Source organism: Podarcis bocagei (assembly GCF_964188305.1).
Source record: "Podarcis bocagei genome assembly, chromosome: 1".
NCBI classification, from domain to species: domain Eukaryota; kingdom Metazoa; phylum Chordata; class Lepidosauria; order Squamata; family Lacertidae; genus Podarcis; species Podarcis bocagei.
Window position 1 is genome coordinate 87,366,682 of NC_138125.1, and position 14,813 is coordinate 87,381,494.

General features: G+C 43.0%; 1 protein-coding gene across 3 annotated transcripts in view; it reads right to left on the reverse strand.

Moving 5' to 3' along the window:
* The window catches only part of SLC4A3 (solute carrier family 4 member 3), a 45,907-nt gene extending 33,080 nt beyond the window's left edge, over nt 1–12,827 (reverse strand). For 2 of the 3 annotated variants that reach the window (XM_081170197.1, XM_081170195.1), the window contains exons 1-2: nt 4,637–4,767; nt 4,251–4,407 (exon numbers count right to left, since the gene is read on the reverse strand). In XM_081170197.1, the coding sequence (XP_081026323.1) occupies nt 4,251–4,407; nt 4,637–4,750 (271 nt within the window). In that variant the 5' untranslated portion in view covers nt 4,751–4,767. Of the gene's footprint in view, nt 1–4,250; nt 4,408–4,636; nt 4,768–7,644; nt 7,798–12,483 lie in introns of those variants that run through there. The other variant, XM_081170196.1, reaches the window with a different exon arrangement.
* Nucleotides 12,828–14,813: the final 1,986 nt, after the last annotated feature.

The window sequence follows — 14,813 nt, forward strand, 5'->3', positions numbered from 1 at the left end:
GAAAATGCATACTTGTAATTTTCATCAATATAATCTACATGCAGATATCATATAAAAATTATATTATGTGTCATATCTATACTCCTGACTAATATCTTCCATCAAAAAGTGACAAGACAACATGAAGGATCCAGCATGTATAAAACATCTTAAATTACCATCAACATACATGGAAAAGAAGTGCCATAACATTTACAAGTTTCTACATGTTGCCAAGCAAAGCCCCCAAATAACTTGATAGATCATAACTTGATGGATCAGATTCCATCAATATTCCTGTGGTTTTTTCATTGTGCTTTGTGTTTTTGCTTTCAATGCTTTACTTATTGCTAGTTTATTATAGCTTTGATACTGAAGGAAATTAGCTCAAGCACTGTCTCCATGGGAACTGCAATACAATTGGCCTAGAATGACATGGATTTGATTATGACAATCATACCAAATTATACCATGGCTTATACAAAAGGCGTGTCCTAAGCTATATTCTTTTAGCTTTAGTGTTAACCTGCACCATTGTTACTATAACTAGATACTGCCTACCAAACATAGGCTCAGACTTGTGTTTTACTGTCTAGGCCAAGAGAGTAAGTCATCCTGGAAATGGATCTAGAAGTGTGGCAATTATTATGACATAGGGCAATTGAAAAACCAACAACAAGAAGAATTTGACCATTGTGTTCTTCTAAAATAAATATTCCTTTTGGGTGAGGCATATCAAAGCTTTGCTCAGGGTTTATTCTAAAATAGGTTTGTCTAAACCACATTCCTCTCTACTTCTATGAAGCGGCTGAGTCTTAATATAGCATATTATAGTCATTTGTAGAGGGTAAGGACACTGGCGTTAAAATAGAAATGAAGTGCTTTGAGTTCACAGCTCAGAGCACTCTGGTTTGGGGGATGTTACCAGGCATCCCTGCATGTCTGAGGTCAAAGATCTGATGGAGTTTGACATCATTTTAATTTGAAATTTAGCAATGAAGCTGAAGGATGCTCTGTGCAGCTTAGCAACGTAACACGGAATTAGTCCCTATCAGCACCAAAACTGCACATGCAGTTAAACATGTCAGCATGTGCAAGGGCTGTCATTTGCTTGTAAACAAACCAGAGCATGTCTTTGGAAACAGAAAACCATGAACTGCAACAGCCAGCATTTGGGGGCAAGCAGAATAAATGTTGGTCAGAAATGTTTAATTGGTGGGAAATGAGGAAGGAATGATATGTACTGTAAAAATCACTGGCTTATCTTCCACACACAGGAGGAACCACCCACCACATAGCCTCCAACTTCCCAGGATTCAAACGCATTTCATTGACCATCATCCAGTCTACCAGGACTTGCACGCCCTCTCCTGTTTCGGATACTATGGAGAAAGAGCTGTGTGTCATCAGGGTACTGATGGAAACATGCTCCAAAACTCCTAATGACTGCTCCCAACAGCTTCATATAAATTTCATAAACTTTTATTGCACTAGCCAAAGGCCATGGCATTATCCAAAAACATCAACAGTCACCATATAGGTATACAAGGGGTCGGTAAGGTTTACCTCGCCTGGGCCAGTTCACTCCAGTGGAGATCCCTCCATGGGCTGGATTGTGCATGCGCATGAGCGTGCGCGCCCGTGATTTCTGATGTCTGCCTCTCTGCAGATGCGATTTGCGGCATATGCGTCTGTGCAGACGCGATTTCCGGTGCCACGGAAGCGAGCCCCCGCGTTGTGCTGCGCCGGTTTAGCGCAGCGCGCAGGGACTCACCAAGAGAGCGGCTTGGTTTGGGGGTGGCTCGTGGGCCAGTTAAATGACCCCCATGGGCCGCTTGTGGCCCATGGGCCTTAGGTTGCCTACCCCTGATATATGCAGTAAAACCATAGTCAAATCAACTAAAATTCTTTGTTATATAAATAAAAGGTAGTTCTCATACAAAATGTACAAATCTCCAAGTCCCCTTTGCACTAGTTTATCTAGGGGTTTTTTTTGCCCTAAGCTTCCTGGCGGCTTCAGGTAGATGTTAAATAACATTGGAGATAAAATAATGTCCCGAGGAACACCGCAGCACAAGTGTCAGGAGCTCGAAGTGCACCCCCCAGTGTTACTCTTTGGACTCAACCACACAGGTAGGAACAGCACAACTGTAGTACAGTGCCTCCAATGTCCACCCCACTCAGTCAATCCAGGAGGAGACCATGGTCAATGGTATCAAAGGCCACTGAGAGAACAAGTAAGAGTAACAAGGTCACAATCCTTTTGTCCCTCTCCTGATACAGGTCATCCATCCAGGCAATCAAAGCTGATTTAGTCCCCAAAGCAGGTCTAAATCTAGATGGAAGTGGAACCAAGTGCCCATGTTCTTGGTAGAGGAGCAGTTGCTTGTGCTGTCTATGAGACACTTATAACACAGTAGTGGATTCTTCACGCCCCAAATTTTAGCTTGTCACCACTGCCAGCAAGACATTTGGGCTGTGTGCCTAGACCCCAGAGTCCTGGATGCACCACCAGCCACACATGCTGTCTTTGCTTGGTACTGGTGGCTATCATGCAGCAGTTGAAAATGGGCCTTGTATTTTAAATCAGTGGCTTGCTAGAATCCAAGCATGTTTACTAATAGTGATTCATTTCATACTTAATATTACAATCAGGGTGAAAACAGAAATAATATAAAAACAGAACTCACTGTCTATTTTTCAGGGCTTTCTCTAAGCTTCACAACAGAAATGACAGTTTTCCCCAACTTGGTGCCCTCCAGTAGTTTTGAACTACATTTCTCATCAACCTCAACCAGCAGCCAGATTGGGGGGAAATCTAGATAGAAAAAAAGTTAGCTGTCCTGTCACTTGTTCCTCCCCTATAGTTCATGAAAACTGTCCACCTTTTTGTTAATTTTTCAAAATTGCCACATGAGCATTTATCAATCCATTGATCGCCTTATTACCGGTACTTATATTTTTAAGTACAAAACTACTTTAGGGGTGGGGGTGGGGTTCTTGATGGTATTGCATGTATCTAGTAGCAAATCAGCACTGACAAACTTCCACCTCAAACTTGCAAAAAAATAAAATAAAAAAATGGAATGGAAAGTTACATTCAGAATGAAACCAGTGAGAGTGCTTCCAGGTCAGCCTGCTTGCTCTAAAAATATTATATGTGTATTCACCGTACACTCTACACAAGAAGAAACAGCTGCTGCTTCTTTCTTTCTCTCTCAGGATAGATGAACAAGGAAAATATGCCTCACCTGCAAGCACAAAGAAACTCTTGTCACCTCCCACTGCCCCCCCTCTAATTTTCATAAAAGTACAGAAATAAACAAAGTTAATAATTTGGTTGAAGCCTGATATCTGGGACTCCAGCTGGACGAATATGTGAAACTAACTTCTTTGATAACTCCTAGGCAGCAACAGAAAAAACTGCCTGTCTATAGCCAGTTTGGCTTCCATGAAGCAACCTTCAATAAGGTTTCATAGTGAAACAGCTTTACAATAAACTTTAAGGGGAGAATGAAATCAGATATTAGCTACTCAAAATCAATTGCCACCAGTCAGAGAGACAAATGGATAATTTGTACAGTAACTGATCAATATGATATATTGTCTATATTTCGAATTAATGACAATATTTGAAGTCAAATAATTGAAACTTGTATTTGTGAATCCTTTTCCCCCTAGATATCAAATTTCAGTTTGAAAATGTTGAGTTATGCCACTGAAATGTTACTACTGACATATACACACCTGTTTCACCAAATTCTCCAAACAGTGTTGCAAAAGTTGAGTACTTATAATTTTTTGAAACGCAGAATCTAAAGTTCGCTTCTTAAAATATCATTTCCATTTGTTTCAGTTCTAGTTGGATTGGGTAAACTCTACTACTTTCCAGCTTGATGGTGTGGAAAGACCATAAATGTTTTACACACACTGGGCTAAGATAGGGTTTAATTTGTTCTGCAGGAGATATATAAATAGGGCTGGCATACGTCTGGAATTTCCTGAACATACCCAGGTTTCATCTGCCAAAAATAGCATCCAGGCGGAATTTTCAGAAATCGGTTAAAATTCCTGGGGAAATCCAGATTTTCCCCCACTAAAAATATCAACAACTTGTGTCCAGATTTTCACTTTTTGAAATACGGCAACCCAAAAATAGGCTATTTTAAGCAGGCCTTCTATACCATTAAATATGGTTCCTACCCAAAGGCTGTGCTTGGTCCGTGCTCTGATTATAAGCTGGGGCCAGTTTGTTTATAAGACATACGTACATTCAAAGTCGCTCTCGCTGTAGCTGCGACCTAGCTTCTCCTGGTCTCTTAGCACAGACTTGCTGATCAAGTCTCCGAACCGCTCGATAGCCAAGGTCTTGTCCAAATCCTCCTCATCCTCCGTGCCAGGAAAGGCCGTCTCAGCATCCTCACCATCCTGCACACCAATCCGCAGAACTGATAAATCACACGGTGCCTGAAAACAGTCCCTTAATACAGAGAGGCATAGAAAAACGCTAACCCCTTTTCCCTGTTCCCAGGCTCCTTCCCCAATAGTACCCACATTCACATTTCACAACAATGGGGTCACAGGAGCCCTCAAAACAATAGAGAGTAAAATGCTTGGCAGGGTTGTCCACCCTGATATCCATTTAAATTGAACTTGCCTTCCTAATCTTGTCTGCCTTCTTCCCCAGATTGGGACTGTGAAGTTTACTGTCATGTGCACTGTACAATTTTAGATATCCAGAAGGTGAACAACAGACTGTGTCCAAATCCATCTGTTCAAGACCCTCCTTTACCCTCTCTCCTCTTGATCTCTCTCCACTCCTCTATGATCAGTGTCTCTCACAATCTGATATTTTAACTGTCAAGTTCTTTCTCATCCCCTCCTGCATTCCAGAAAGGAGAAGATCCCTTGGTCTCCAGTTTATTTGAGGGGCAGGAGGAGCAAAGCCAAAAAGAGATTGGATAAATGGCGATTCACCTCAGGAGACAGGTAGAACAGGAAATATAGGACATAGGCTTGGATCACGAGATCCAATGTTGGTTAGTCCATGTCACAGTTCTCTGATGTTTCCTATTGGTTGCCTGCAAAGCACACTTGTGTAATCCCAGTCTCTCCCCCCCCCCAATCTGATCCTCTAGTCTTTTTCTTCCATCTTGTCTTCTTCTATCCTGAGTCCACAGGCCCTGACCCCATCCCATGCTCTCCATTACAATCTTCCACTTTGGAATATCTGTTATGGCCACTTTACTATACAGCTCTGGGTATCTCCCCTTTCTTTCTGGATCCATTTCAGTCCTTCCTGTGCCTTTTCCAAGCGCCACAGTTCAATCCTGCAGCTATGAGCTCTGTCAGTTTTACCCCTTACCAATCCTCAGCTGCAGACACTGGTTAAAAGAAGAAGAATTCCTTGTCAATTTAGCCTGAAATGCTGGTGCCAAGCTGTTGTGGACTCCTCGGTTACCATGGCAACACAGTAGGCCCAGCAGTGACAGGTCCTTGCTGAACCAGAAAAGGAAGTAAAACCGCTGAACAGCTCCCAACACCCACCCCTAGATAAACAGTCAAGAAAAGCTACAATATCTGTGCTACAGTGCATCTGTACATACACATGCAGGTGTGTAGGTACAGTGTTGCCATTGCTCCTGGGAAGGCAGGGCCCCCCTGCACAAGGGCTTAATTTGAGACAGGGCTCAGCCCTGGAATTTGCTTTCACTTACAGGACTACTTCCTGATGCATTTAAAGAGTACCTGCAAGGTTGTGAAGAAAGCACATTTCACTCAGCATGGAATGATCACAGCTGAACTTACAAACAGGAAGTATGATAAAGGATTTTTAAGGCCTGAAGTCCTGCATCTATCATTTTAGACATTAAGGATTACTTTGAAGCATCATTGCTGGTGGATCTTGAAGGAGCCTGGTCTAAGGTGCAGGGCAGAGAATATATTACTTGATTCCCTCCATATAGGGAATCAAAGTTGCAGACATATTGTGATATAGACACTCCAAATGTAAAAAAATAATAATTTTAAAATGGCTTTATTCAGAGGACTTCACATGGAGAATGAAAACAAAGTAAAGATCGGTCATTTCTTACAGACATGAATATTTCATAATATCACAAAATCACACAAGTCAGTTGCTCAAATCTGCAATTATTTGCTTCATGTGCCAAAAATTTATAGCAACTATATTTTGATCCACAGGTGATATAATGAATACCATTGGTATAGTGAGTACTTGATCACCTGGGGCAACCACGTAACAATAGTTGCAGAATGAGTGACTCCACCTCCAAAATCTTAAATTCAGTCAGTGGCGTAGCGTGGGTTGTCAGCACCCGGGGCAAGGCAAGTAATTTGCGCCCCCTAACCCGTGGATTTGCGCCCCCTAACCCTAACCCCCAGATGTTGCGCCCGGTGCGGCTGGCCCCCCTGCACCCCCACTCTACGCCACTGAATTCAGTACTTCTAGATTCCTATCAGATAACTCCAGCTTTCACTAGTCTGATAAAGACTATAGGTTATTATGTCATATCAGCAACAAATCTATGTCACATTGCCCTCTCATTCTTTGTAAATATTCTTTTGCAATTTATGCATAAATAGTGCTCTATTGATATATTATATAATATTGTAAAATGACTGGCTGATTAGTATCACTGATCCATATAAAAAAGTTGATCCTATGCAACCATCTGTAAACAGAGGCTTTCTGCTCTCTTGAGCAAAGCCCAGCCCACAAATATATATTAAAAACAGGAGAGCTTGGATCCCAAGAGAAGTTAAGTTTTTAAAAGCTATGGAATTAAGGTTTCTTGTTGTTGCCCCTGCAAATACCCCCACCCACTGAAAAACATGTCGGGGAATTGCCCAAAATTAGGTGGAGGCCTGCCCACTTTTGGTCAGTTCTCCCCTTTCCCAGAAACCCCCTGTGCCCCATTGCACATTATTCATATGGGCCTTCACCCTCTGAAGAGGCTTTTGTGACGTGAAGTTGACTTCGGAAAGAAGTAAGGGAACTGGACACTTTTATTCCATGACCTTCCTTGAGTTAACTTACCCTAGGATCAAAGCCAATGTCTTTTAAAAGTCATTTCTGGGTATTAAAGAGGGGAAATGCTTTGAGCTATCACTTCTTGAATACCAAACTTCAAAGAATAAACACTGCAGTGTCTTCAGAAGGGTAGTCATGTTAGCCTGCTGCAGAAAAAGTCTTGTGACACCTTAAAGATTTAAAGAGCTCTAGCTTATTTCACAATTTATCCCAATCTGTATAGGATCTGAAATGTTTTTTTATGTGGAATTGTTTAAAGTTGTTTTATTGTCTTTGTTTTTGTGGTAAAGTTGCTTGGAGATATATATGAGCAGCAATTCATAAATGGAATCAAATAAATAAATTTGGTTAGTCTTAAGCGCTGTAAGACTTGTTTTCACTGGTTGTGCAAATCTGTTATGCTTTTTTCCTCTTGAGACCAGTGAACTAGTTAGGGTATAGATTTTCCCACATAACGTGTGAACTGAGAAGACTCTAAGCAGGGCTCATAGTCAAAGAACTTCAGTCAAAAGAACTGAAGTAATTTGTACACAAATCTCATTTTCCACAGCAAAAACGTTTTACCAGTGCTTGATAAGCAATTCTATTATATATATATATATTTAAATCACCTGCTGCACTGTAGTGAAGATGCCTCCCAAAGGAGCATTTTTTTCATCTGCCATCTTGGTTTAAGATCTATGGACCGTCATGCAACGTTTGTGCAAATATCAACCCTTCTCTTTCATTAGCAGGCAACCAGTAAGTCTGAGGCGTGGCATAACCTGTGGAGAAAGGATAGAACACATGGACATCTGGACCAGAGAAATGGCAAGGGTGTGTAGCTATATTTGTGATGAATAAGAACTAATGGAAAGTTAAGAGCCACAGCTCAGAATCATACGACACCCTTACGCAAGACACTGAGTTCTAAATTAATTATAAGCACTCAGAAAAGTGACCTGGATATTGCTATGGACAGCTCAACAACTTGCTTGGCTCAGATTGCATGCCGCTAAGTGTCAGGATGTAAAAGGAATGGTGTGTGGCATAATAATAATGATAGTCTAATGATGTCCTCCTCTGGAGAGTCATGTGCCATTCCAGTCACCAATCTCATAAAGAAATGGGTGGGGGGGGTGCTGTGTACAGGGTTATGTGGAGGAAAAGCCTCTTTATGGGGATAGGAAGAGGACTTTGAGAGCACAGGCAAACAGCTTGAGATGACACAACAGATGTTTGTAAATAATAAACAGCAAAGCAAAGGAAAACGATTGCAGGGGTTAAAAGGCAGTAATTTATAGCTAATCAAGGAAGCATAGCTGAGTAATCCCTCTGTTTGCGTAAGCCCTACGTAGCTACTGGGTTTCACTGAGCAGAGACTTGGTCTCTTAATAGCCCTCTGGGGATTTTCTGTCTTCTCTTCAAAATAGTTGGACAAAGTAGACTGTGGATAGCATTGCTTCCTTGCTGGATTTAAATAGGACTCATGAGAGGGTCCCCCCTCCCACCTGGCTAGGTTTTTTTAAAAGAGCTCCATTTCAGTTTTAGGTGCTGGTCAGCTTTCAATATGTGTATGTCTCCGTACATTAAAGCATACAAATGGTTGTTTTGTCTGGGAGAGGAAGTAAACCCTCCTCTGGGACAGGAATTGCAAAAGTCTTTAAGCAAAAGGATTGCAGGTAACATTAAACTGCTTTTGTAGATCTAGGCTGCAATCCTATACACATTTACCTGGGAGTAAGTCCCATTGAGCTTAATAGGACTTACTTCTGAGCAGACGCATATAGGATTGCTCTTAGTGTACAAATTGAAGAAATAATGACATGAAAGAAATAAACCTCAGTCATACATTGTTAGAGCTCCTGGAAAAACATTGCAAACAGCTTTCTTGAAAACAACATTTCAGCACAGAAGGGTGTCAGAAACATACTGGTGCAGGCTTGCAGAAATTCTGGTAAATGTTGGGCTAAGAATTTGACTAAACCCAACCATAATTAAGACAGCAATAGATTTCTGAGACAAGGAATGCCCCTGCAATCACTAAGCTGGAGCCTGCTGTTGCTTCAACATCTAATTATCCCTGAATGTCAAAATACTGCTCCTTGAGCGATAATAGCTATTGTATAGCTTAGATGACCAACATCCTGCCCTGTAATAGTGCATCTACCGCTTTTGCTAATTGCAATTATAAACATGCACTTTATTTCTTGTTTTAATTTGCCTCTGTAACTTTCAACTCATTGTATTTTGTGTTGGCTCGGGCTGATCTTGACAAACCATTTCTTCCTGAATATTCTCAAAAGAAAAAATGAAAACTTAAATGTAGTGCCTCCAGAGCTTGTTAAGACTGCTGCTGGTATGTCTAAAAATGAATTAGGGTCTCCTATGCATGTATTGTAGATGTTTCTAGCTAAAGTTACATACAAATGCAGTGCCAAGTATATCTGTCTATAACACCCGCATACCATCTTATTTTTGTTTTGATTTGCTTTTAACCAGAGTTGCCAGGAATTGAACTCGGGACTTTCTGCATATGAAACATCTTCCTTCTCTTATCTTACACTGAGCTTGGGTTGGTCCATTCATTAACATATGTGTCTATGATGCCATGAATAAGGGATGCTTGGGGGACCTCTGGGTTGGAGAGTATTACTTTCCATGCAGTCTCAATAGTCATGAGTCTCAATACTCATTTATTTAGAATGTAAAAATGAAAGAATTCCCCCTTTCAAAATGTATAGAACACCATGAGAAGGGACTGAGAAAGTGGGCCAACTCCAAAATACAGTGGTACCTCAGGTTACATATGCTTCAGGTTACATACGCTTCAGGTTACAGACTCCGCTAACCCAGAAATAGTACCTTGGGTTAAGAACTTTGCTTCAGGATGAGAACAGAAATTGGGCTCTGGCGGCACCGCAGCAGCAGGAGGCCCCATTAGCTAAAGTGGTGCTTCAGGTTAAGAATAGTTTCAGGTTAAGAACAGCCCTCCGGAACAAATTAAGTACTTAACCTGAGGTAGCACTGTAGAAACATAGTTTGTGGGGTTGAGTTTTCAACAATGACCTGTGACATCCGAGTTTGACTTTCCATCCAACCATGAAGCTCATTGGGTGACTGAATCACTTTCCCTCTCTCTCAGCCCAACCTGCTTCAAATGGGTGTGGATAAAAGGGGACACACACCATGTAATTAGGTATACATTTCTGTTATCACAGATGGACATACGAAGTTGCCTTATACTTGACAGAACATCGGTCCCATTCAGCCCAGTATTTTTTATGCTGACTGGCAAGTAATTCTCCACAGGTTTGCAGCAGAGGACTTTCTCATTATCTGCTACCTGATTCTTTTAACTGGAAATGCCAGGGATTGAGCCTGAGCATGCACTCCCTTTCCATTATGGTCAGTGTGTTATACATCCTCTTCACAAGGGTTCCCCCCCCCCCCCGCCGAGACCATACTCAGACAAAAGGGTGGCAGTTCAAGACTGCAGCAATGCAAGAATGGGATCATTTGCATTTGACATTTGCCCTCGCCCACTCCATTCTGTTGGTTACATACTAGGACTGGGAGTGCATCAGAGGGTTAGGCGGAGGAGGGAACTTGAGAAAAGTAGATGTCAGTAACAGTAGCAGGACATGGCTCTGTGGAAAGACCAAGACAGACATTGCGTGGGACTGCGGCCCAGAGTGGAAGAGGCAGGGAAGGGGCAGCTGCATGGCTAGGAACAGCTGGAAGCAGGAGAGAAGGGGGGGAGGAAGGAAAGCAGTGACAGAAGCTACGATGTCAACCAGATTTTTGCATGATGCTCTCCGTTGGCAAGGAAACTTTTGTCTTCTCTTTACCAGAAGCTGGAAGAAAGTGGAGCTCCTCCCACCACTGTACCTGCACACTAGTCCTGCTCCTACTGCATTTCTGCTGCTCAAACAGCTGTTAAAGAGTCAGCAAGTCTTACTGGGAGTGATTGACAAGGACATTAATCTATTAAAGCCATGTGCTGTGGACACTTCCTTTAAAGGCTGCTGTTAATAAGGCCAGATGGGCCACTGGTGCTGACGATTAAAGCAGCTCTTAATTCTTACGACCTTTTATAGCCTTGCCAATAATGTATCTTTCTCTCATACAAGCCAGTATAATTTTACTTGGACTCCCTTGTCTATCTGCCTAGCTGTCCCCACTTTTACATTCAGACTATGGGGGCTTTGAGGCCATGTATTTATACACTGCTGAGCGTGGTCAGGGCACGGCTCATACCTGAAGCTTGTTAGATCCATGGCAATAAACAAGAGAAGCAAGAGGAGGAAGAAAAGGACAGATTTGATTAGAGAGACGCACGTCACTCCCAAATGATAGGCTGTTGGCGCCAAAGGAAGACCAAGAGAGGGACAAGATGCAGTGTCCTGTGCAACAGAGCAGGAGATAAGGGCTCAAAATCTCACTTAGCACATGCCCAAAGTTCAAACCCCTGCCTGAGGAGGAAGGGACCCTTGAATATGATGAGAAACTGGAGACATGGAGCACACACTGAGATAATAATGTGCAGTAGATGGGACTGAACTGAAGGCATGACATGTACAAAAGCACACACACACAAATGAGGGTGTCTATGCCAGGAGTACTGTGGCATATGCATATTTTGGGGGGATCACAGTGGTGGTTAATTTCTGTGTGAGAGCAGTGCTGGAGCTTGCACCTGACAGCCACACCCTCTGACCTGGAAGCCCTGGCCACTGATCCCACAAGCAGAGTTTGGTGAGGAAAAGTACTCTACGCATGCTCAGAGGCATTCTCATCTGCATTGCTTCAAATTTTCCCAAACTGAGACCTGTTCCCTAGAGCTGAGTCTCTCTCTCTCTCTCATCAAAGGATTGCTGATTTATTGCACTAGATTTTGCACTGGGGGGAGGGGGTTTGCGTTGTCACTTGTCACGTTCAGGAGGCTCCAGATTTCCCAAGCAGGGCACATCACTGGCATCTTTTGTGGGCATGCCCAAATGTGGGCATGCTGGGTGGTGAGAATGCAGACACATACACGGCCTGTTCTGAAATGTCCCCCCTTCCCTTTTTCCTTCTTCTGCTCTCTGAACAACTCACAAAACATGCACATACCTTGCAGTCTCCTCTGCTGCCCTGGCAGATGCTTAGGGGGCCCTCACACCCTTTTATTTCCTTTTATTTAATTTTTTTGCAGCAAGGACTTGACACCCCGGAGAAACAAAGCCCCAAACCTGTGTGCCAAGCACAAGAGAGGCAAAGGCAAACCCATCTACAGTAAAAGGGTCCTGCTATGAGATCCACAGCTTTGCTCCCTGCGGAAGACTCTCTCTCTCTCTCTCTCTCTCTCTCTCTCTCTCTCTCTCTCTCTCTCTCTCTGCCCTGCACCTGGCAACGTCAGGGACATGAGGATGCTGGACCAGGATGGGATGAAGGCAGGAGTGGGGGTGGGGAAAGAGGCTATACTGTACCTCGCTGCTGATGAGAAGGAGAGCTGCCTGCCTCCAGCCAGGGGTCCACCGAATTCACGCTGCTGTGACTGGCCTCTTCCTGCCCTCCCTCCTCCTGCTGCTGCTGCTGGAGATCACTCAACATGTGTCCATTTCCCTGCTAGTGGCTCAGGTAGGGTGGCTGTTTGAGACACCTCCTCTTCTCCTCCACCACCTCTGCCTCCTCCTCTTCAGTGCAGCAGCAGCAGCTTCCTGCTCCTCCTGCAGGCAGCCATCCGCTGTTACTGGCTCTGCTTGGAGACGAGCTGCACATTGGCTGCTCTGGCTCCCTTATTTAAAATTCTGTGTGGCGAGCCGCTCAGGCTATGAGTCACTCGCTGCTTTTCGCCGAAGCAGAAGCAGGCAGCAGCTGAGCCGAGCGGCTATTCTGGAGAGTCACAGGATGGTGGGAGGGAAGGAGGGACGCCAAGTCACCTCCCTTGCTCAGACAGCCTCACTGGCACCTCCACACCCAAGGAGCATGGCACTGGGGCAAAGCCGCATGGTCGGGCAACGCAGTGGTGCAGGCACCACTTGATGCCTGCACACCATCTTCCATCTCTCAGAGGTGCCAACAAATAAAATATTGGGGTGGAGAGAGGTAAGCCCTGCCCAACATAATCGATCACAAGACGCAGAGCGCACACACCATTTGAACGGGAATGCCCTTCAACTTTGGGGGCCCCAGCTCCCTCAAATATTTTATTGCGGGAACATCGGTCCCAAGGAGTTGGCTCCCATGCCATCTCTACATACCAACTTGCATGATGCATTGTTATTCCAAAGTGTTGCACATACCAAATTGAAAATGATACCAGTGGCTAAGAGACTCAGCCCTCCCGGGGCTTCTTAATGAGTTTTGAGGTTTTGGCTTTTTAAACTTTAAAGACTGAATTCTTAATCCATGTTTTATATTGCAACTGTATTTTTAAAAATTGTTTATCATGAATCTTAACCTTTTTTAAAAAAAATGCATGCTGCCCAGAGAATTTCAGTTATGGGGCAGCATAGTAATACCGTTCAATAATAATAAATAAATCATCAAAGAGCTCCCACTTTGAATCTCAACACTGTTATGAACTCAGTTAGGCAAGCCACTCTTTCTCAGATATACCTTACAGGGTTGTTGTGAAATTACAGCTAGTTAATGTGCTGCAGGGCAGACTCAAGACTTTGTGGTGCCTGAGGCACAGCAGCAAATGTGCCTCTCACCTCCCAAGTCAAGGTGCATAGGGTTTAAGACAAAAAAATCCCACAAGCACCACTCTCTGAAAAATAAATAACACATTAACAACAATTAAAAAATATTTCCTGCCATGATACCCAGACTGCCTCATTCTCCTTAAGGATGGGGCCAACTCTGACAATGCAAGCAACGTGCTTTGAATACTTGCAAATGCTATACAAATTTCAACTATTATAATTCCCGTGCAAATTTTTGTGCCAGTTTTAAGTCACCTCACATGCTTTAGCTGAGAGGTGCCCTATGAATAACCAAGCAAACAAATAAATTATCACACATGTTGTGTAAACAAAACAAAAATATAATATTAGCAGGAAATTCTATCTCTGTGTGTGGGTGGGTGTGTAAATTTAAAGCAGCCTTACAACTGAAACTGAAGCCAGGTTAAAAGTGTATTTTTTATCAAGAGACACTACACAGATCATATATTCACAGGTGCATGCTAGGATTGTTTGTTTGTTTAAAATCTATGCACAATCAGCTGCTTGCTAATCTTGTAACTCAATAAACCATACATAAAAAGTATTCTTTGTCCCTGTGCTATAATATAGGACACAAAAAGTAGTTCTGCTCCCACCCAAATTAGGCCTGATTATTTGACCTTCAACTATTTTCTCAAAAGTGTGTTAACATGAATGACAGGAGCAACTGTTGGTGCCCTATTATAATTCTTTCATAAGGGAAAGCTTTGACATAAAAACTGAGAATTTATCTCCTAGAGAGGAGAGAGCAGATCTGTTCAATTAATAATTTTTGCTTGTGTGTTCAATATTCTGAACGCTCTGTGGACCAAGAAGGATTTCCCACACCCAAAGCTGGTCATTTATTTATTTATTTATACATACATACACACATACATGCATACACACTTATTGGAACAATTCACAAACTACTGTACAGTGGTACCTCGGGTTACATACGCTTCAGGTTACATATGCTTCAGGTTACAGACTCCGCTAACCCAGAAATAGTGCTTCAGGTTAAGAACTTTGCTTCGGAAATTGTGTTCCGGCGGCGCAGCGGCAGCGGGAGGCCCCATTAGCTAAAGTGGTGCTTCAGGTTAAGAACA